The 24012-nt window shown below is 35.0% G+C and overlaps 1 protein-coding gene and 1 pseudogene across 5 annotated transcripts; one reads left to right on the top strand and one right to left on the bottom strand.

The window, feature by feature from the left end:
• Positions 1-1721: 1721 nt before the first annotated feature.
• Positions 1722-6827, bottom strand: LOC136996989 (fatty acyl-CoA reductase wat-like; annotated as a pseudogene).
• Positions 6828-10413: 3586 nt separating this feature from the next.
• Positions 10414-23108, top strand: LOC136997398 (cytochrome P450 4C1-like). Of its 5 annotated transcripts, none has more exons than XM_067348110.1 (4): positions 10414-11481; positions 12708-12814; positions 13023-13110; positions 15232-23108. In XM_067348110.1, the coding sequence occupies exon 4, from the start codon at positions 20127-20129 to the stop codon at positions 20886-20888; it is 762 nt and encodes a 253-aa protein (XP_067204211.1). In that variant the 5' UTR covers positions 10414-11481; positions 12708-12814; positions 13023-13110; positions 15232-20126; the 3' UTR covers positions 20889-23108. The 5 variants fall into 5 exon arrangements, with proteins under 5 accessions (XP_067204211.1, XP_067204212.1, XP_067204213.1 ...); XM_067348111.1 differs by having other exon boundaries at positions 10422-11481; positions 18120-23108; XM_067348112.1 differs by having other exon boundaries at positions 10422-11481; positions 18137-23108.
• The last annotated feature ends 904 nt before the right edge of the window (positions 23109-24012 follow it).

Genomic DNA, 24012 nt, shown 5'->3' on the forward strand with positions numbered 1-24012 from the left:
AGCACGAGTCTTGCGTAACAATCGCTATCTCGTGCATAAGATTGGAGAGCAAGAAGGGCCTCGGCAGACGTCTACAGCAGTCGACTTCATGAAACCCTGGATAACCGAGGAAAGTGATTTTGAAGCTGAAAATGAGGACGATGTGTTGGAAAGCGGAGATGACAAAGACATTCGGGGGCGAATGTCAACGCCGAATGTAGGAAATTAACGCGTAACGCTCTCTACGAATGTAATACAATGCGAATGCGAAGATGTACATACTATCGAACGAACGGTCAGCTGTGCTCCGTGATGTTTTTCGTGTCGGAGCGAGCGTTGAATCGTTCTCTAACCGGTCGTTTTCGGCAACCGAAGAAATACATATATTCGAGAGACTATTATCACAAACGCTTTTATACTTTAATTGTGTCAGTTGTTCTGAAGTAAATCTTTTTTACGTTTTCTCCAGTGTATAGCTTTGTAACCCGGTCTTTTCCCAATTTTACGGAAACACTTAAAACTATCCGTTTTAAAAAATAAAAGAAATAAAATAAATAGAGGCATTAGAGAGCTCTACAGTACTGGCAATGAATTTCGGAACGCAGCCCTTATAAAGCAATAAAAATGAATAATAATATAATAATTGGCATGATTAATTGACATCATGTAATAAATTGACATCATGTAAGTTAACATGTAGTTCAGTGTAGCAGCACCAAGTTTTTTTTGCATTTTTAAATAAATGTTTTTTTTATTATATATATAACAGCTTTTTTAGATATATATGACAGGTTTTTTTGAAAGGTTTCTTTTTAATATGTATATATCAAAATTTGTTACTTAAAATTCTGCTTTATACATATAATTATGACGATTATTTTCAATTCAATTCTCTACGAGAGAATGTAGTCGTGCTTTTTTCTTAAAAATAAAATATTAATTTCTACTGTTTATTCCCACATTTTCAAAACGCATATCTTGGATTTAAGATCTTATCTACTACTTGCACCGTCCCTGCGTCATTTGTTTTCGTTAAAACATTTAAAGACCATAAATATGATAAACGTCATGCCGATCAAAATCAACACGAGTTTTAACGCTTGATGGCACCAATACAATCTGTAACATGAATAATCAACAAGTTTAGATATATATTTTTTTAATTGGATAATAAAAGATTAAACATAGAGTACTATATTTAATATTATATTTATGAAGAACGCAGAAATGTAAAATAAAGTTTCAAAAATATGACTTAAATTCTGTTCAAATTGAACACAAAAAATTTTGCAATATTTTTATGGAACGAATTTTTGTCATAATTGGGATTCGGAAATAAATGTATATAAATTTTCATAAAAGCAAATAAAAATTAAACGATTATTTTTTAGTTTATTATCGAGTATATGAGTAAAGAAAAACTTTTGCATAATTTTTTGAAAAATTTTGAAAATGTCATACCTTTGCCATTTAACGCGTGCTTGCGGCAGAGTACCCAGGGGATCCTTAATGAGATGCACTCTCAATCCTCGTATATACATCTTGAAGTAAACTTTCCAATTGATATTCTTTATATCGCAATCAAAGTTTTTACGATCATTGGACGTGAACTTTGCAATCATCTCGCGTACTCGATCATTAGTAAATATCCATTCTTTTGTGGAGAAATATTTCAACACATCTATGGATGTGTGTATCCTTTTGTAAAGCTTAAGCAGTCTTTAATAAACAATCCATGATAAAGAAATGTTAAATAAACAATTATTAATACATAAGTTAAAAATAATTTACTTTTCTATGTAATTATTCTAAGTTGCTCAAAATTATTCTAAATGATTCAATATTGTTGATTGATTTTAAAAATTTAAACAAATTCTAATGTATGAAAAACACTCATTTTATTTCACTTGCTATAAATATTAGCATTAATGGAATTTATTTTCTCTTATAGTGTAAAACATTTGCATTTTCAAGCATTGAGATTAATTTATATTTGATAATATTCAATTACATCGATCGAAAAAGACAATGATGATGATAAATGTCCCAGGGAGAAACGTAAAGTCGAATAGATGTCTAGTTGACGTCTATTCGATAGATCTAAAATAAGTTGATTTTTGCATCTCGGTAGACGTCGAAATGGTTTCTATTAGACACATCTATTAGACGTCTTGTAGATGTCTTATAAATGTTGATTAGACGCCTTATATAAAGCTTATATAAAGCTCGTATCAAACCATGCATTAACAATTAAAATTGAAATTTGACTAAACAGAACAAAGAAATTTTAGTCTTCTGTCCTGATTAATTAAATTCCAATCTTCAATCTTTAATACGTAGTCTGATATGGGCTTAACCCAACGGATTGTTAATATATATTAATGAACTGTCAAAATTATAGCCTCGTGTAATGTAATGTCAGATTTATTTATATGTAGTACATAAGTACATTGTTTTATTATAATATGCAATATTGTTTTAAGGATCACTGAAACATATACTGAGAAAAAATACAGCATTGTAGGATGCTTGCGCATTTATATCTTTAATATCATTTGACGCATACACTACAATGCTGTATTTTTTCTTAGTATATGTTTCACTTGTGAGCCTTAAAACAATACTGCATAATATACATTTAACACAGTACATAATTGTAATATATATAATATAATAATGTTTATAAGATTTCTAAAGTAGGTACTTATATTACTACAGTAGAATATATTATACGATACATTTCTACATTATTCAAATTTCTTTGCGAATACATACACAATATTTAATTATATTTATTATAAAATTTGTTAAGTTCAATTTTACTAATACTCTAAGATAAAAAATAATCTAATATTTTCTAGATCTAAAATTTTAATAAGACAAAGTTGACAAAATCTTTAAAGAAGTATAATCTAAAAATTGAGTTTATACATTATTAGAAGTAAAACAAACAAAAGGTTTGTTATTGTTGCGTTGCTATTTTGTACATTTGTATACAATTCGCACTTAAAATGAGAAGAACGTTATATTCAAGCGTTGGAGAGAAAAAAGAACTAAAGAGTGTACAATGCGATGCAACGCGAACTTTTGCAAATGCGAACTAACCTAAAAGCGTAATATTTTACTTTAAAGTACACAAAGATATTAAATCACAAGATAAAGCACAATCAATTTTTCCTTGGGAAAAAAATCGTGCACTTACCGGTTTCTTTTCATTATCCATTTTTCACTGTTTTATAGCAGCACACACGAGACACAAGACAGCACAGCACGTGAACACGTGAATAGGTTACGGCATTCGCGCGGCAATACTTGTTGAGCCTGAGCGGTATGAAAGGCAACGTAACCAATCATATAAATGATCGATATTGATTGGTCAATATAGCACCCGCAAAAATCAAAATTACTAAAACAATTTTTCCGTAAAAATATTATATATATATATAATATTAATATAATATAATATTAAAGAACAATTTATAATCGATTATAATTATACAGGGTGAGTCATTTTAATCTATGGATCCGAATATCTTCTAAATTACGGTATCTACAAAAAAATGGTTTAGATAAAAGTTGACCAGGACAGAGGGGGTTATTTAATTGTATATGCTGCTGACAGCCTCGGGTAAAAGAGGACAGACATAATGCTATCTCTTTCTTTTTGCAGGTATAGCTATCGACCATATATGTAGACATCATTATTAATTTTATAATCTCCAAAATCATGACAGACAGAAATTGATTCGCGCAAATACAAAGTAAATATTAATATTAGAAAATACATTTTATGAGATTATTTTTTTAACCACAAAATTTTTGTGTTTTTATCCTGATGAGGCTATATTGCATTAATATATTTACTTATTGTTAGAAGTCTATTAGACATCTATTAGATGCCGAAAGATAATTTGTAATCTAAACAGTGTTTGATAAACAATACATCGCTATTGTGTAAATATTAAGTTTTAATTTTGTATAAGGAAACAAATGACACAAAATTACATGGCATCTAATTTAGATATTTCTAGACATTATTTTAGACTAGATGGCTCCGACATCTAATAGACGTATATCCGATCTTGTGTTTCTCCCTGGGGTACCTTATATTAGCTGTATCCCATGCGCTCGCGATAAGAGCATTGATTACTAAATCAGCAGGTACCACATTTGTGGCTAATGAACCATCGCAATAAATCGATCGCAGCAATCCAATACTAACACCAACAGCAATTCCTGTTGGACCGTATAAATTGTCGATCCAACCTTGTATAGGTTCTCGATACGTTGAAATTACTAAAAGTAACAAGATAATAATCCATAATTTTCAACGTAAGATTTATCAAATCTCTATACGTATTATTATTATAATTAATTACTATTTCGTGATGATAATTACTATATTTACAATCATTTATTATTAATAACGTAATTAATTATTTTTATTCAAATAATAATTTAATATTTTTTAAACTGTGTATCGTATTTGCTGACACTTTAAAAAAAAATTATTATTAACTTTAACTTATGTTATAATAAAAATGTTAAACTTATGCTAACTAATAGAAGGACGAAAAATACCGATTGGCAAATCACCAGCCTGCTTCCTAATCACATCCTCCGCCATCGCTTTTGTAAAAGTATAGGTATTTGGCCATTTTCCTAATAATCTGTAAAAGATTAAAAAATAAGATTTTCTTTTCGCTTTTTTCTTTTTAAGAATTTAAACAAAGAAAAATTCACGTACTGTGATGTTATATCGGCCAATTTATCATCCGTGCATTCCATCAAAGCGAGTAGTTTGTCGGAATCCATTGGCGCGTCGTAAAATTTTTCTTCTATCACGTTTTGCAGACAGTTTGCATATGCGGTTGATACATACACAAATGACTGAAGAAATTGAACAAGTAAAACATCAATCAATCGCGTTGTTTTACTATAAAATTTTAACTTTTAAATTTCCGAGAAAAGTCATTCGATTGAATAAATAATAAATAAATAATAAATCGTAAATAATAAATAATATAATAATAAATAAATAAATAGATAATAGATCATGAAATAATTGTAAGATGCTTCTTAGGTAATTCTTATCGTTTTTTGTTTCTTAAATATATTTAAATACCTTCAGATTAAGGATTTCCTTACAAAGATTTAGAACGTCTTTCGTACCTCCGACATTATTGTTAGTGCTAATTTCAACTTCTCATTGAATTTCACTGTTGCCGCGATATGGAAGACAATCGAAACTTCTCGAATGAGAGTAGCCCGATCTTTCGAAGATATTCCGAGATTCGGGTGGTTACAATCTCCCGTTATAGCAATTAATTGATCCCGGAAGTTCGGTTGCTTGTCTTTAAGTCTTTCAAATACCTGCATAAAGTGAATAATGGTAAATCCATAAAAATTACACATTAACTAAATTAAAAGAAATTCGTTATAAAAAATTAATAAAAATCGATAACTTTTATCATTTATAATAAATCTTCGACTTTAATCTTTTTCTTTAACAAATGGTAGGAGTTCTGCTCTGCAGTTCTGGTCTGCCTCTTCAAAAACTGTAAGTGAATGGTCCCTTTAAGTGTAAAACCATCAGACATAACATTTATATAAGTTCTTAAACAATTCCAAGAAATATGAAAATATGAAACTATCGAAAAACGGTAAGAATTTTTTTTGGTTATCTAACAGTTACTAGATTAGCTTTACATGAGTTTTTTTTAATTCAATTTTCCTACGTTTGATTTAAAAGAAACCCCGAGCTCTTAGAATACAAATTAATGACACAACAATAAAAAAAAGAACTTGAAGACTAATTAGCAAGGTGTGGTCACTGAGTAGCAATTACATTTTTACATTTTTTTTTGTTTATCAATCGAGCGAATCGCTCGCTAATGATAATAGCAGCATTTACAGAAATAACTTAGATCATGAAATATTGAACAAAGTAATTTGATTACGTAGTTTCTTTGCAAATTTTACAGCACATTGATTTAATTTTTTATTTAATGACACAACACAATTAAGCTGAATTTGAAATTGTAAAATGATCGAATTCCATGAATTTGTTATTTGTCCAATGGCTAGTTCGTCAACATTTATAAAACATTGGAGATGGTTATAAAAATGGAGCAAAACCTTTGAAGAATAAAAAGAAGTAAAATTTAACGATTGCTACTTTTTACATCTAGCTAGGGTCTTTAAGCTCTTGTCTTTATTATTGTAATATTGAATATTTCTGTAGGTCTATAACATAACATTTTATTTTAGAAATTATTAAATTCAAAATAAATTTTCACGGAAAAGCGATAAATCTTTTGGATTAATCAAAGATAAAAACGTTAAGACATATATTAAATTATTAATTAATGTCTATCAAGATAATGTTTAATATATAATGTTTAGTGTCTATTTGATTTAATATTCCATTTTTTATATTTTTTATGTTTGTATTAAATTAATTTTCTTTATAGTGTTACTATCTATAAATAATATGTAACTGATAAAATATAAGCATTTTACATAATTTATATTTTATGAAATTTTAGATAATAAAAAATTAAAATGAGACTTAATTATGCATTGTACATTGTTAATTGGTATCTCAGTACAATAACCATTAACATTTTGTATTTAACACTTTTTTAATATCTTTTATAAAGAATGAATTTTTTAAATATTTTTTTCACGAAGATATTAAAATTTTTTTAATGGGTGCTTCTATCTTTATAACAGTTTTCTAGCCAAAACGAAAAATAGCTTTTTGATTAGGTTTATATGTATTATTATATTTTTGGAAAGTTTCAGATTTTTTAGAGAATTCGAATTGCCAAACCTTTCTTGTATAGTTCCTGAAGCGCTCTGCACTCAAAGGATTAAAGACTCATCACATTATCAAAAATTTCTTTGATGCGTTGTTGTACATTTTTGTCCTTCTTTGGACGCACTAGTAAGTAAATAGTTTCCAATCCAAGACACGATCTGAGAAGTTTCTCGATTAACAGCTTGCCTAGAAAACCGGTACTGCCGGTGATAAAGATGTTTTGGCCATGATAGAACTTCTCAATCGGCGATAGTTTTTCATTGACCGCCGACAAATCCTCTTTCGATGAGGATTCCATCAGCGAGAGTTCCATGCGTGATTTCGATTTGCATTCCCGATTCGATAACAGCCATTTCGTGGTCGTCGATTCGATGTATGAACACTTTTATTATCTCTTCTCCAAGCTTCCACCTTAACAAATGAGCTTAGTTAGTGCAATCAATTCACCTTAGATTCAATTTGCAATGTGTTACGCGACGGCCTCCATTATGTATCGTAATTTACGTATCCATATTTATCGACTTTTTTTACAATATTTTTCCATTGTCGATTAACTTTGTTATATATTACTTTTTGTACTATAGCCAGAGGTTCTTGAAACACAATATCAATTCTCTGTAGTTAATATAAAGTTTATTGTGAAAAGACAATACGGAAGGATTCTTTTCGATTACAGTCTTAACTGAACAGAAGAAGCGCATTTTCATTAGTCACGCAACAGTAGCGCACGCACTCTACAGACACTGGCGCCAAACATAAAACAATTATTCTCTACAAACTTTAACCAATGGTTCCAATTTATCGACAAAATTATCAAGATGAATGAAGGTTAAGCCCACACGTATTCTATAAATATTTAATTCATGCAGTCGCACGTTGAACGCTGTTAACGAACTGCGAAAAATAGGTAGCAGACTGTTGACATAAGGTCTGTTCTTTATAGCTGTACTGGCTGTACTAGTTCAGAGTTTATCTTTTTCCCACCACATTGGAAAGAGAAAGATAAACTTTGAACTAGTGCAGCCAGTTCAGCTATAAAAAACAGACCTATAATATCTATGATCATATAACTTTGTTTACATTCTTCAACAGATTAGTACGACATACACAAATTTCACTGTTCGTAATATCAGCTTATAACACCTAAAGTAGAGTATTAAATTTGTGAAACTTTAATTTGTTATATCTCCTAAACCAAAGCCGTTCCCCATTTATTTTTTGCAAGGAATTACTCAGAATACCCCCCCCCCTCCCCCGCTACAACATATCAAAAGAGCAACAAAATTGGTGAGAAGTGACCTAAAATGTATATTTACCCGAATTTTTACTATGGCATATTATAAAACATGTTAGGTAGTTAAGTGTTAGTTTAAAATTTTATTGTATTATAATTTATTCTACATATAAAGCCCATGATGGTCCACCGATAATACAAAAATAGTATAATGTAATTAAAAATTGTATTACAAATTAATATAAAATTTTCTCCGTGTAGAAGCGAGATAGCTATATCGAATACCTAATGCGATAAGTATCTAATGCGCAAATAATTTTTCTGTTCGGTTTACTCTCTTCTACTTCAACTTACGAGCATTGTCGTAATTATTATCAAATATCATGTATGTATGATGCTTGTCATTTGTTTACATATTCATCTCGCATAATTAATTCTATAATTAGTACAGTAATAACTCTGTTTATGTAAATAACTTGATTTCTCGTTTCATGCAGTATAAGAATGTGATTATGTTATAGACCTACAGAAATATTTAGTATTACAATAATAAAAACAATAGCTTAAAGACTGTAGCTAGATGTTAAATTTTGCTTCTTTTTATTCTTCAAACGTTTTGCTCCATCTTTATAACCATCTGCAATGTTTTATAAATATTGATGAACTAGCCATTAGACAAATAACAAATTTATGGAATTCGATTATTTTACAATTTCAAATTCAGCTTAATTGTGTTGTGTCATTAAATAAAAAATTAAAGCAATGTGCTGTAAAATTTGCAAAGAAATTACGTAATCAAATTGTACTTTGTTCAATATTTTATGATCTAAGTTATTTCTGTAGATGCTGTCATTATCATTAGCGAGCGACTCGCTCGATTGATAAACAGAAAAAAATAAATAATTGCTACTCAGTGACCACACCTTGCTAATCAGTCTTCAAGTTCTTTTTTTTATTGTTGCGTCATTAATTTGTATTCTAAGAGCTTGGGATTTCTTTTAAATCAAACGTAGAAAAATTGAAATAAAAAAAACTCATGTAAAGCTAATCTACTAACTGTTAGATAACCAAAAAAAATTCTTATCGTCCTTCGATAGTTTCATATTTTCATACTTCTTGGAATTGTTTAAGAACTTATGTAAATGTTATGTCTGATGGTTTTACACTTAAAGGGACCACTCACTTACAGTTTTTGAAGAGGCACACCAGAACTGCAGAGCAAAACTTCTACCATTTGTTAAAGAAAAAGATTAAAGTCGAAGATTTATTATAAATGATAAAAGTTGTCGATTTTTATTAATCTTTTATAATGAATTTCTTTTAATTCAGTTAATTATGGATTTACCATTATTCATTTTATGCAGCTATTTGAAAAAACTTAAAGTCGAGCAGCCTAATTTCCGAGATCAAGTAATCGCTATAACGGGCGATTGTAACCATTAAAATCTCGGAATATTTTCGGAAGATCGGGCTACTCTCATTCGAGAAGTTTCGATTGTCTTTTATATCGCGGCAATAGTAAAATTTAATGAAAAATTGAAATTAGCCGTAACAATTAATGTCAGCGGTACGAAAGACGTTTTAAATCTTTGCAAGGAAATCCCGAATTTAAAGGTATTTAAATATATTTAAGAAACAAAAAACGATTAGAATTACCTAAGAAGCATCTTACAATTATTTCATGATTTGTTATTTATTTATTTATTTATTATTATATTATTTATTATTTACGATGTACTATTTATTTATTATTTATTCAATTGAATGACTTTTCTCGGAAATTTAAAAGTTAAAATTTTATAGTAAAACAACGCGACTGATATTTTACTTGTTCAATTTCTTCAGTCATTTGTGTATGTATCAACCGCGTTTGCAAACTGTCCGCAAAACGTGATAGAAGAAAAATTTTACGACGCGCTAATGGATTACGACAAACTACTCGCTTTGATGGAATGGTAGAAGGTAGAATAACTCGAAAACTAACTTCGGACAAATTTTGTAAAAGGAAAAATTGTCTCAAAATTCGCTCAAGAATATGGCATTGCAAGGACATCAAGTTATTTTGAATCACCCTGTATATAGATAGCGTTCAGAATGCATAGCAAAAAATAGATCAAGTTTCAACTTCTAATGTATTCGCTCAAGGAATTCGCTCAAGAATATGGCATTGCAAGGACTTCAGGTTATTTTGAATCACCCTGTATACATCAGTTATATATACATCTATATATGTATACATTTAGTACATTTGAATATTCAGTGAACATTTATATGTAAACGATATGCTCTGCTGATTTTAACATATTCTGAACAGGTTTATAAAATATTTTTTATAAACAAGGATATTCTATAGACATATGTAAATGATTTCTTCGAGAATATTCTCATAAAAATATATTTGATGCAACATAGAATATTCATACAATATTGTGTGTTATCTGGGGAGGCTGTCATCATAATTGTTGGTCAAATTGAATAAAACTGTGAATTTTGTTAACAATGAGTCCAAACAATAAGGAATGTTAAACAAAATTGTTAAAATTTGAAACTCTTATATAAAAGTCTCGAAAAAAACATTTATGCAACAAGTAGCTCAATGTAAAAAAACTGATTCTTAGTAACGATTGCAATATCTTAATACATTAGAAGTTTTTCAACTATTTTTAGTCAATTTTGCATAAATTGTGAATGTTAACCATAAATGTCAAACTTTGTGGAATATAGAGAGAGTTAAAAATTAAAATGCAGTACGTCACAAAATAAGCTAAACAACACGTACCTCAATACAACGTCCGCCATTTATAACATGAATATAAAATTGTAATAAAAAAGAATGCATAGAATAGATTAGTTTTAAGTATCAGCTAAAAATATTTGCGCAAAAAATTGTTATTTAATAATGTTAGTACCGATGTAGATATTATCATAATATCATAATTAATATATTATAATTAATAACCGTTGTAAGTCTTTTCATAAACTATCCAGGCAGAAATCAATTATCTCGCTCCACTCTGCAGTCTGTAGAATATCCTTTCTATATACCATGATCTTGATCTCCTTCTCTTCTACCTTTGCATAAATTCATTCCCTTTCTCTTGTTCTCGTTTCTTACTATAAATGCGTCTACTACCATTCTACTCGTCAGAGTGCATATTGAAAGCGAAAATTAAAAGAAATAACATCAGTGTTCGCAGTTCGAGCAGTAACATCAGTGCCAACTCATATATTTCTATTGTTTGTGAATAACGTGGTTAATGTTGTAAAATTAATACAGCAATGTTTGTAACTGTTACATTAATAACTTTAATTTGCCTTGGAGTAAACTACATTTTGTCGAATTTCTGGCATCGACCTTTTATTAAAAAAATAAACACTCTGCCAGGTCCAACAGGATATCCACTCGTTGGAAGTACTTTCTATTTTTTAGGAATAATTACTAACGGTAATAACAAATTATAATATACTTAATGTATACAAAAGTAAAAGTAAAAGAGTTAACATTAAATTAAATGTTACAGAACATTATCTTACTTAAATATACTGTAGTATAAAATAATATATATTTCGACTATTAAGAATACAGGCGGATATAGGATCGGAATTACAGAGTTCTCTCCATCGGTAATCCGCGCGCTTTTAGCTCTTCTCTTAATTTCGCTACTGTAAGCACGTTAGGGTCAAACATGTTCTCGCGAAACGTATGTCGTCACCTTTCGTCGTCCTCGATATCGTCGTCGTCGTCGTCGCAACCGTCGTTTGCCACACAACCGTCTCAAAATTCGCAACGTCAATCTCTCAAATACTCGCTCACACGATACACGTCTTCTAAACCCGTTTTATCCGATCCCACCGGACGAGCCCCCAAATGTAGTATAAAATAATATATATTTCGACCATTAAGAATACAGGCGGATATAGGATCAGAATTACAGAGTTCTCTCTAACATTCTCGCGTCGTGATGTATCGTTTCATCGCTCGAGGACGACTGACTGTCCTCGCGAAACCGTCGGAATTCGAAGCCAAACAGCACGAGACGAACGCATGTACGAAATACACAAATATTATCGCTGTAACGCTACCTTTGAATATTCGGAGCTGTCGAGCTGTGTCTTACAATCGTGTCGCTGTATTCAACGTTATTTATTCCACAATACCTGCATTACAATTTTGTTATTAATTGTCTTAATTACGTGCGTAAATGATTAATTACAATTACTAAAAGAGAATAAATTTTCTAAAAATCAGCAATAAAAATTTGAAAATTGCTTACACTATGCTAATCACAAAACATATCTACATGCGTCATTTACGTACTGCACAATACAATTATTATTATATACTATTATATATGTTCAGTAAATTTTTACCGCAACATTGTGATATAAAATTTGCTATTTTTTAATATATGTCCATGAACAAGAAATAGTTTTTTTCTACCACACGATAAATTAAGTTACAGAATCTTATGCGATGAATATGTCTATGCATTGAGCTTACACTTACAATGAATCGTACGTTAAATCGTACACTATTTTATTGTTCAGTACTTTATAATACAAAAATCTTAAAAATTAATTTTTTCTAAATGGAATTTATTAATATTAATATGGCATCAATTAATTTTCAAATAAAAAAAAATTTTTTTGCGTAATAAAAGTTTTTTTTAGAAATTATGCAAATTGTGAATACACTAGTGAACGATTTTTCATCTCCATTTCGAATCTGGTTTGGCAATACTGCATATATCGGTGTATACGACGGAGAACACATAAAGGTAAAAAAATAACGTTTGATTTCTACATGTATTATAAGGAATAAATATTTTCTATAAATATTTTCCATGTGTAACATTTATACTTTACCTTAAATAATAGAAATAATTATTTAAAGTATATGTAAATAATGAAAATAGCACAAATAAATACACATATTTAATATGATATAAAAACGTTAATAAATTAGATTTTAATATTGTGTTTTAGGCTGTTTTGCAAAGTCGATGCTTCAAGAAAAGTTCACTTTATAAAGTTTTTAAACCAGCATTGGGCACAGGACTTATAACATCTCATGGTAAGATATTTCAATAGCACAAAAATTCGGGAGGGTCTCAACTGCCTACATTCCCATTTGCCAATAGCTTCGTTTGCCCACAACATTTTGCCGACAGCTTCAATTGCCGACATTCTCGATTGCCTACAGAGCGATTGCCTACAAGCATTATTGCGCACATTTAAAAATTAAAAATACAAACGTACGTTTGCACACAAGACATTATTGCACACATACACATTGCACACATGACATTATTGCGCACATAAACATTGCACACATGACGTTATTGCGCACATACACATTGCACACATAATATTATTGCGCACATACACATTGCACACATAATATTATTGCACATATTCTTTCCATGCAAAACGAGGTTCAACATGGGTTTACAACTTTGTTTGTGAACCTTGTTATGTTTACCTTGTTAGGTATAACCTGAGTAGGATTTGTTATTTGTTTTACGCGAGGGAGAGGCTTCGCCCCTACGGGGCGAAATCCTCCGCCGCCTACGCGTGAAATTTCAAACAAAGCGAGATTCAACATGGGTTTACGAGTTTCTACACAAAGCGCAATAATGTCATGTGCGCAATGTGTATGTGTGCAATAATGTCTTGTGTGCAAACGTACATTTGTATTTTTAATTTTTAAATGTGCGCAATAATATTATGTGTGCAATGTGTATGTGCGCAATAATGTCTTGTGTGCAAACGTACGTTTGTATTTTTAATTTTTAAATGTGCGCAATAATGCTTGTAGGCAATCGCTCTGTAGGCAATCGGGAATGTCGGCAACTGAAGCTGTCGGCAAAATGTTGTGGACAAACGAAGCTGTTGGCAAATGGGAATGTAGGCAGTTGAGACTCTCCCAAAATAACAAAATATTTATTAAAAATTACAAAAAAACTTGGCGCTGCCAACGGGCTTCGCTCCTCCTCTTCGCCCCCCCCCCCCCTCCCAGTCCAGTCCTTTGCGCCATGCTCCCTTTCCCCCCATCGAGGCGCTACACCACCTCTCTTTATACTTCAAAGTATTATGAAACATTGAAAATGAGTAATAATAATGTAATAATTAGCATAATTAATTGACATCATGTAATTAATTGACATTATGTAAATTAACATGTTGTTCAGTATGGCAGTGCCAAGTTTTTTTGTATTTTTTAATAAATATTTTGTTATTTTAATTAAATTTTTTTCAATCAAATTTTGATCAGTTTTATTTATACATTTTATGTATATTTTATATATGTTTATTTTGAATTTGCACCTTGGATAATGTATCAGTTACTTTTTATGTTGGTAATATATTAAAAATTTAGATAATTATTAAAATAAAAACATATTAAAGTGTCTTTTTGGAACTTGGCCAGACCTTATCATTTATGAATTTTTGTGCTATATCACTTACTTTTTATATTAGTTATTTTCTAATATTACCAATAAAACATCTGTTTCACAAAACATAAGTGTGATATAAAACAAAATACTTGTGTTAGAATGTGAAATAAATTAGTTAATATGTAATTAAGTTAATATAAATGTACAGAATTAATTATGTGACAAAATTTAAATTATTTTTCTACATTTCAAATTTAATATTTATATTAACTTAATTACATATTAACTAAATTATTTTACATTATAAGTTTTGCGACTGGATCGACGTCGACGTCGATGAAAGGTTCTTCGTTCATTAATACCAATAAAATTTTATTACATTGTATTTTATTTGTTACTCAAATATTAACAAGATTAAAGGATATAATTTTCTTTTTCATACTTTTCAGAAGTTTTTTTTCATACTTCTTGAGTTATTTTTTATCTTAATCTGACATATATCGATATAAAATCTAAAATATCTCTGAAAATATTAAGTTATCAATAATCTTACCGTAATACTTGTATGAATAAAATACTGAAAATCAAGTGGTATAAAGAAAACGTATAATAGTTAAAAAAAAGTACATTGTAAATTACATACGTTTTCTTCAAAATAATTCTCTCTAATTCTCTCTAATTCTCTCTCTCTCTCTCTCTCTCTCTCTCTCTCTCTCTCTCTCTCTCTCTCTCTCCCTCCCTCTCTCTCTCTCTCTCTCTCTCTCTCTCTCTCTCTCGTGTTTGCGACATTTCCGTAGTGCAACTTGGGGAAGTCGAATTCGTTTATCTTTGGCACCTGATGCGAGAAATTCACGTAGCGCAACACGGGGTAGTCGAATTCGTCGACTCTTGGCACCTGGTGCGAGAAATTGTCGTAAATTATAAATAATACTCTGGGCCTCGCAAATTTTCTATCCGCCCCTGGCAAACAGAGGAGAAGAAGGAAACGACGTTTCTTATTAAAATATGAAAAACATCACTTTTTGACCGCTTGTATCTCCGGAACGGCTGGACCAATTTTAGTTTTCTTCGACTCAAATTACTCGTGACAATGTCACCTTTCAGGTTATGCTATCTGTTTTTCAATATTTCTTATATTTTAGTTGCTACAAACCTCCAAAAAATCGACTTTGTGCGCGCAGGATAAGAAACTTATGCCCGATTCCACCAACGAAGATTAACTTTAATCTCGGTTCAACTTACTCTTCACCTTTTTCTAATTCTTAGAACTAGAAAAAGATAAAGAGTAAGTTGAACCGAGATTAAAGTTAATCTACAGTGGTGGAAATGGGCATTAGTAGTGTCATTTTTTGTACTTGGCCGGAGACACTACCGCGTGATAAGAATAAAGCTTAATTAATTGTCATTACTCACTCTAAATAATATAAAATTTAGTTCAAATAATAAAGTAGTCACAGCCACTTTCTCATATACTATTTATTAGCATTATGTTTAAGGCTCCTGGTCCCGCAGCCGTGAACTCCGCGTTGACAGTAGCGACATAATTGTGGTAGGAATAAAAACCTAGTCGAATTTACCCAGTCGATTTATCGTATAAATAAATAGTGTAACAGTTTGACCTAATCAATTGATTCGATAAAAGTAAATTACTGAATAACATACAAAATATTAATTTATAATTTAAAAATTTGTTCACAAAAAAATAAACGCGATAAATACAGAATATATATAGCTTAGTACCGTTACCGACATGTCCATATGATAGAAATTCTTATGCAGCGTCTTAGGTGGAGAATCGATGAACTATTAGGCGTGAAAAAATGACATGTTGACTACCCAATTTATTCTTGCGTGCCATTTCATTAATATTCGTTAAATGTTAGTACTGTGATATGTGACGTGTTCATGAAACCTGCAAAATTATCCGAAAACTAAGATTAGCAGGGAAAGCCCAACGTAGAAGGAGAATTTTCTACTCATACAGACAGCTGTCAACCGTGTGTTTTCTCGCATAATTAGGCTTCGTTTTACTGTTGATTTAACGATTGTTTATAACCTGTCAAGGAAAAAGCATAGTTTTCGGACAATTTTACAGGTGTCTTAAAGCGATCCAGAGTGTTACTTTGTTAAATTATCATTTTATTTAGAAATGGCACGCAAGAATTCTCGGCGTGTCATTTCTCGCTTCTGACGTCACGAATCTAATATGGCTGCGGTGACTACCCAGGAGCCTTAAACGCAATAGTTACACAATAAACGAATATTATTTATGCATAAATTATATTTGTTTATACAGGGTGTCTGGCAATAATCGCCCCACCGGTCATATACAGGTAGAGGAGGTCAAATCGAGTAGAAAAGTCCTTTACCATTTTTTAATTTTCATAATAAGTACTGAGTAATTAACGAAAAAAGATCGGCGAATCCGCGCGAGTAAAGCGCGCGCGGTGAGAAGAACGTCCCACTGCTACGCAATCACTAGGACACAAGGATCTAGCGTTACGCGCCGCTCGTATGTTGCCATTGTCATTTGTAGAGCGCTCCTCCCAACGCTTCATCGCGCACCTAGTGATCGCATAGCAGTGAGATGACCTTCTCACCGCGCGCGCTTTACTCGCACGGATTCGCCGATCTTTTTTCGTTAATTACTCAGTACTTATTATGAAAATTAAAAAATGGTAAAGAACTTTTCTACTCGATTTGACCTCCTCTACCTGTATATGACCGGTGGAGCGATTATTGCCAGACACCCTGTATATACATGGAGCATTCTTTCTCAACTTTACACCCATGCTGCCCATTTTCTATTTGATCTAAAAATTTTTGAAAAAATCTTAAAATTTACAGAAAAATGTAAGCTTTCCAACGGCGCGTGGAAAAATTATCAAATTCAATTGGATCATACTTAAAATTTCAGAAAACCGAAAAAAATAATAAAAACAGTAATTATTCAAGTGTAGCGATTATTTATTCGACGTTTTTCTCTTCCAATTAACACTTTCGAGTACTCTGTTTATCTGTGCACTGTCACATAAATCTAAACTAAAATGGCGGATCCAATATGGCCGCCAAAAATTTAAAATTTTAAGAAATTAACGGATTTTTGTAAAACTTAATACCAAAGAGTTTTTCTGTATGCTGAATACAAATCTCAAATCGGATTTTGAAAATTCAAAATGGCGGATCTAATACAACCACCAAAAATATTGAAAAATTTAAGAAGTTAACGGATTTTTATAAAACTTGGTATCAGGAGTATATTTAGGACGCAGATTTTAAAATTTCATCATTAAATTCGTATTTATCGACCTATTTGGTCTAAAGATGATCGAAAAACTATTAAAATTTATAACAAAATTCAAGTCCTCCATGGGCGCGTGGCAAAATTATCAAATTCAATTGGATCATTATTTTTTTTCTGAGCCTAGTCAAAAAAGTTTCATAAAATAAGATCGTGAAATCCATTTTGTACACATTCGAGAGAGTTTCTCTACCGCGATATTATCGTCATTTATTACAACATTTTAACGTTAATTCTTCGTCCAATTCTTTATATAATGTGAAAAATTCACCTTTTGTTTTTTGTTTTGTCCATGCTTTATGAACCCATAAAATCCGTCTTTTTTTTGTTTTTTTTTTTAAGATTCCTCTTCGTCTTAAATTAATGCCATTCGTTTACCGATAGCTCTGTCATGTTCACAGTCAGATGTATGTCTGAAGACTGATGTTTCAAACCATTCAAAACATTCACGGATGCGATTCGGATATGTGTAAATATTCATATCTAATTTTGCCGGTACGGTATGGATACAGTACGGATACGATACGGATATGTATAAACGAGCCTTAATAATTACAAACAAGTCCGAGGTTATAAGATGGGAAGAAGCTCCGTGCTCAACTCTTCTCCGAAAGATATAGAGGTTGGATAGGGGATAAGATTTTCTCGGAATGTTGATGCAGAAAGAGAGAAACAGAGCTCCTTTTCCGCCACACGTTTAATCTACTATTTATTAAATAAATAAAGCTGCTAACAATAAGAGTTTGTTTTATTAAATTTAAATAGTGTCATAAAATTACGTTCTATTTGGTAAACTTGTTTTGTTAATAATTTTTTTATAAATAACGAGCGACGACTAAAACTTTTTCTTATTACTTCAAACAATTGACTTTGGTGGCATATGTCAAAGTTAAGACGATTAGATCTAATTGCGTAAATATAAATATTTACTAAATATAGTATATTAATAATAAAAATTTATAACAACCTGATGGAAGATATACGTTGCAAGCAATGTAACAAAACCTATTTTCGACCGCAGCAACACATCACTATACCAAAGAGATACTATTTGATATGTTATAAAATATGACACTTTTATTTTATGCCGAATGGAATCTAAGTCTTCATCATAAATAATATCGACTTCTCTGAAAAATGTTTTCAAATATAAAAAGTTCGTCGACAATGTTTACTGTTATTAACCAATTCAATAATATAAGTCTTTAATATAATGAGTCTTTGTATTGTAGATATAACAAATTATTACAAAAATACATTTTTTGCAAGAAACAATTATAAAAAAATTTATTCTTTGTAATAATTTCACGAATATAAAAAGACAGAAGACAAGAACTCTGATGAGTTTTGATAAAATAATTAATATAATAAATGATACAATCGATTTATTTGTGAAACTTATATCGTACAGATATTTTGCATGCTTCTTAAAATGAAGTTAAAACAAAATCTGATTTGACACAAAAAATAATTATTTTAAATTTTTATCTAAACTAAAGATAATGATATCTTCTTAATATGGCGCAAATAAAAATCTATAGATTTCAGTTATTTCCTAATTTATACATTGTGACATAAAAATATGTATATCTTTCGGTTTTAAAATTACATTATTTAATAGTTTTACATTTTTTTATTTAATAATTATTTTTGATTAATTTATTTTAGTTTTGAATATTACCTTTGTAAAATCAGTCCCTGTTACAATGGTATTGTATTGAGTATCCCAAAGTACAACATAGTCTATTTTTGGTAATTTGTCAATACTATTTTCACGTTTCAAAAAATATAGGACTTGTTGGGCAATAGATTTTGCTAATTGTAAATAGTATGTCCCCGGGGGTTGAGCTACCCACCGGGCGCGTCTCCAAGGTGGCGGATAGGAGGACGCCTAGTAGTTGTGAGTTTTTTGAGGGGACTCAGTGCTGCTGGGTAGTAACAGTTATAACCTGGCCCCACGGAAGTAAAACCCTGTGGAGGGTAAGGGAAGACCGTTGCCGCGGACCAGCTCCCCAAGCTAAGTTGTAAGCCATCGTGGCGATGGCTGCATGTCATTGGAGGAGCAGTGTCACGAACGATGCCTCTGGGGAACCGGGCGAAACCCCAGAGTATCTAGCCTTACCCACGCATGCGAGGCTCTGCGTGGGCGGACCGTGTAATTCCCTAGCTACTCGTGGGACCACAATGGATATTGACAATACAAATTCAGAGGACAAAGTGGGAGATCGGGAGGGCTTGCGTGACGGGTCTCCGAGGGAAGGAGCTGGGACGGTGGTGACGGACGGGACCTTTAAGGGCTCCGGAAGTGAGGCCGGCCCGGCTGCGCGGCAGGAAGCTTCACCTCCAGCAAAAAAGAATCGGTGCGGGGCCTAAAGAAGGAGGGCGAAGCGGATGAGAACAGCGGCTCTGGAAGGGGCTCGCTCTCTTCTCGTGGCTTCCCCTTGTACGCTGGTAGAGGTGGTGAAGGAGCACACTGATGGTAAACGTCGGAGGGGCTCCAAGGAAACCCCTCCATCGGGTGGCCGTCCGCTGAAGAGGCAAAGGGCTCACGACGGGCACCATGCCTACTCGGACGCTGCTGACCCTCTGGCGAAGGTGATTGTGGCGGAGGGCTACTCCGTGACGGAGATCACTGCTGAGCAGTTGACTGTTGAGGGGTGCGGTCTCGAAGAAGATCGACGGGATCCAGGAGGGTCCGGTGCCCAAATTCCACGGCACCTCTCTAAGGAGTGGTGCGGCGGTGGTAAGGTAAGGGATGAGGCGTCGCTGGGTTGGCTCGTGGGGCGGATCGACGGCATCATTCCGTGGGAGGGCGCCAGGCTCAAGGTGATGGGCACGGACGCGCTTCAAAAGCAGCACAGGGCGGTGGTTTGGGTCCCGGGACCTCCCGAAGGCACGGCCACGGTCCTAAAGCGGCTGGAGAAGCAGAACCCAGGTCTCGTCACCGGGAGCTGGAAAGTGTTTGCGGAAAGGGTAGGGGCCACCAGGGAGGGTGGAAACCTGGTCCTCGGTGTCCCGAAGTCCAGTGTCCTCAAATTGAAGACACTGGACTTCAAACCATTCTTTGGGCTCGACAGAGTTGCCTTTCGGGTAAGTGGGGCCCAGGGGCGAGTAAGGGGGGATAAGGAGGAGCCCCCTAAAACGTTCCCGTAGTTAAATGGCGGGATTGAGAGGGGTGGCCTTCACCCAGATTAATCTGCATCACAGCAAAGGGGCTTTGGCTGTTCTGGCCAGGCAACAAGCTGGGAGGCAAACATGCATATCACTGATGCAAGAACCCTGGGTAATCCGGGGTTGCATCAGGGGCTTGACGGCCTGCGGTAGGCTCTTTAGGGCCCCATCAGTGGATCGGCTCAGGGCCTGCGTGGCCGTCAAGGGTATGGAAACCCAGCTGATACCTCACCTGTGTTCCAAAGACGTTGCGGCTGTAGAAGTGAATTTCCAGGCAGTTGATACAGGAGGTAGTGGAGTGGAGGGTCTCGACGGAGCCCTCGCTCTCTGACCATAGGCAGATCACTTTCAGGATAGCTAAAACTAGGGGGAAGGAGGTCAAATTCAGGAACCCGAAGAAAACCAAGTGGGATTCCTATAGGGAAGACCTGGCCAGCAGTCTCAAAGACTTCCCTAAGAGGCACGGGACAGAGGATAAACTGGAGACCTGTGTGGACTACTTGCAGAGGTCTCTGGTAAACTTCTACGAAAGTAATTGCTCCGAAAGGGCGGTTACAAATAGTAAAGGAACTTTCTGGTGGACCCCTGGACTGCAGGGTCTCAGAGTGGCGGCTCGTAGAGCCTGGAACAGAGCTAGGAACACGGGCCGCCAATCCGACTGGGAGCTCTCTAGGAGGGCACTGTGGTTAGAGCGAAACTGGAGAGCTGGAGGAAGTTTTGCGAGGAAGTGCCCGAGGGAATGCCTGAAACGGCAAGAATCTGCAGGATCCTCGCTAGGAACCCGGATGCGTCTCTGGAAGCCATCACACTCCCTGATGGGACGGTGGTGACTGGAGAGCGATGTCTGGAGCATCTACTGGAAGTGAACTTTCCGGACTTCCATAGGGAGCCGGGAGAGCTACTTGCATATAAGGAGCCGGGCTCACTCAGAAGAGCCCGACAAGCAGACTGGCGAATGGCGGCCAAGATTGTCATGCCCAAGAAGGTCAAATGGGCAATTAACACCTTTAAGCCCTACAAGTCAGCGGGACCAGATGGCGTCTTTCCGGCTCTTCTACAAAAGGGACTGGAACAGATCGTGGGCCCACTGACCCGAACCTTAAGGGCTTGTATCGCGATAGGCTACACACCCAGCGCATGAAAACTGGCCAGGGTAGTTTTCATCCCGAAAGCGGGAAGAACGAGCTACACCAAGGCAAAGGATTTCAGGCCAATTAGCCTAACATTGTTTTTCCTTAAGACATTGGAGAAACTGGTGGACGCGTATCTGAGGGAGACAACACTGTGGAGTCACCCTCTCTACAAAAATCAGCACGCGTATCGTTCGGGCTATTCCACCGAGACTGCTCTACATCAGACGGTAGCGTTTATTGAGGAGCAGCTGGAAAGGAAGGGCTACGCAGTGGGTGCTTTCTTGGACATAGAGGGCGCCTTTAACAACACACCGCACGAGGTAGTGTGTGAGGAAGCCGCCAGAAGGGGTGTCCCGATGAAGCTCGTCGAGTGGATCTGGGGCATGCTAGGGAGGCGTGTGATGACCTCGCTGGGAACTGCGAAAGTCTGTGGGTGGGTGGGAAAAGGCTGCCCGCAGGGCGGAGTACTTTCCCCACTTTTATGGTGCCTGGTAGCAGACGGTTTATTAAAGGCACTGGACGACAGAGGCTTCACTGCACAAGGCTACGCGGACGACGTGGCAATACTTGTGTGAGGCCCTTTTTTAGAGACGCTTCTAGAGCTCATGCAGGGGGCACTGAAAGTTGTAGAAAAGTGGTGTCAGAGGACGGGTTTGGCGGTGAATCCACTAAAAACCGGTCTTACTGTCTTCACTCGCAAATACAAAGTGGGCACTATTGTAGGACCCACTCTTGGAGGAGTAAGGTTAGTTCCGACCGAATCAGTGAAATATTTGGGAGTTATCCTGGATAGGAAACTGCTTTGGGAGGAGCACCTTCGTAACCGGTGCAAAAGCTTGTGCCAGTATTTTTGGATGTGCAGAAGAACCTTTGGCCAGACTTGGGGTTTGAAACCGAGTATGTTACACTGGATTTACACAGCCATATTTCGCCCCAGACTCACATACGCAGCCGTAGTATGGTAGACTAGGGTGCAAAAGAAAACAGCCAAAGTTGCGCTAGAGCATGTCAGGGCTCTGATTTTGAGAGGGGCCCTGGGTGCTATGGTTACGACACCAGTGGCGGCGATGGGCGTAATGTTCGGCATCGAACCATTTCATCAGGTGGTAATGGCTGCGGCAGCAGTGGCGACATACCGTCTAAGATGCAAACTAAAATGGAAGAAGGGAGCCCAGCATACGAGGCTGCCGGAAAACGTTCTGCTGGATCCGATATTCGAGATGCGACAGGACAGAATACCTATTATTCAGGCTTCTGATAGGCGCTTCAAAGTGCATATACCGAGGCCGGAGGAGTGGGAAAAGGAAGGTGGAAACTTAGGGGCTCGAGTGCGTGGAGGAGATGTCTGGTATACGGACGGCTCCAAGACGGACACGGGCTCCGGAACCGGCTTCTTTGGCAGTCGAGAAGGATGGAAGGAGAGCATTTCTCTCGACAGTTATGCCACGGTATTCCAAACGGAGATTGTGGCTATCCTAAGCTGTGCTCAGACCGTACGGAGTAGGGTAGAAGCGGGAGAGCACATCAGAATTTGTACGGACAGCCAGGCAGCCATCAAGGCGCTGGGGGCTCCGACAATAACGTCGCGGTTGGTTCAGGAGTGCAGAGGCGTTCTGAACGAAATGGCGAGAGAGAAAGAAGTCACCATTACATGGGTGCCTGGTTACTCGGGCATCCAGGGTAATGAATGTGCGGACCAGCTGGCAAAAGCGGGTTCAGAGAAAACGATGATAGGACCGGGGCCGGCTCTGGGAATCCCCTTTTGTCTAGGAAAGGGGAGGATCAAAGAATGGCTCCGCAGAGAACATCTAAGACACTGGAGAGTGGAATCTGAGTCCAAATGCAGACAGGCTAAAGCTCTAATGGGAGATACTCCTAATGAGAAACTGGCTTGGAGCATAAGGGCTTTAAGTAGAAGAGATGCCAGGACAGCGGTACACATACTGACGGGTCATGGCACCTTAAACTACCAC

This window comes from Linepithema humile, chromosome 1, assembly GCF_040581485.1.
Source record: "Linepithema humile isolate Giens D197 chromosome 1, Lhum_UNIL_v1.0, whole genome shotgun sequence".
NCBI classification, from domain to species: domain Eukaryota; kingdom Metazoa; phylum Arthropoda; class Insecta; order Hymenoptera; family Formicidae; genus Linepithema; species Linepithema humile.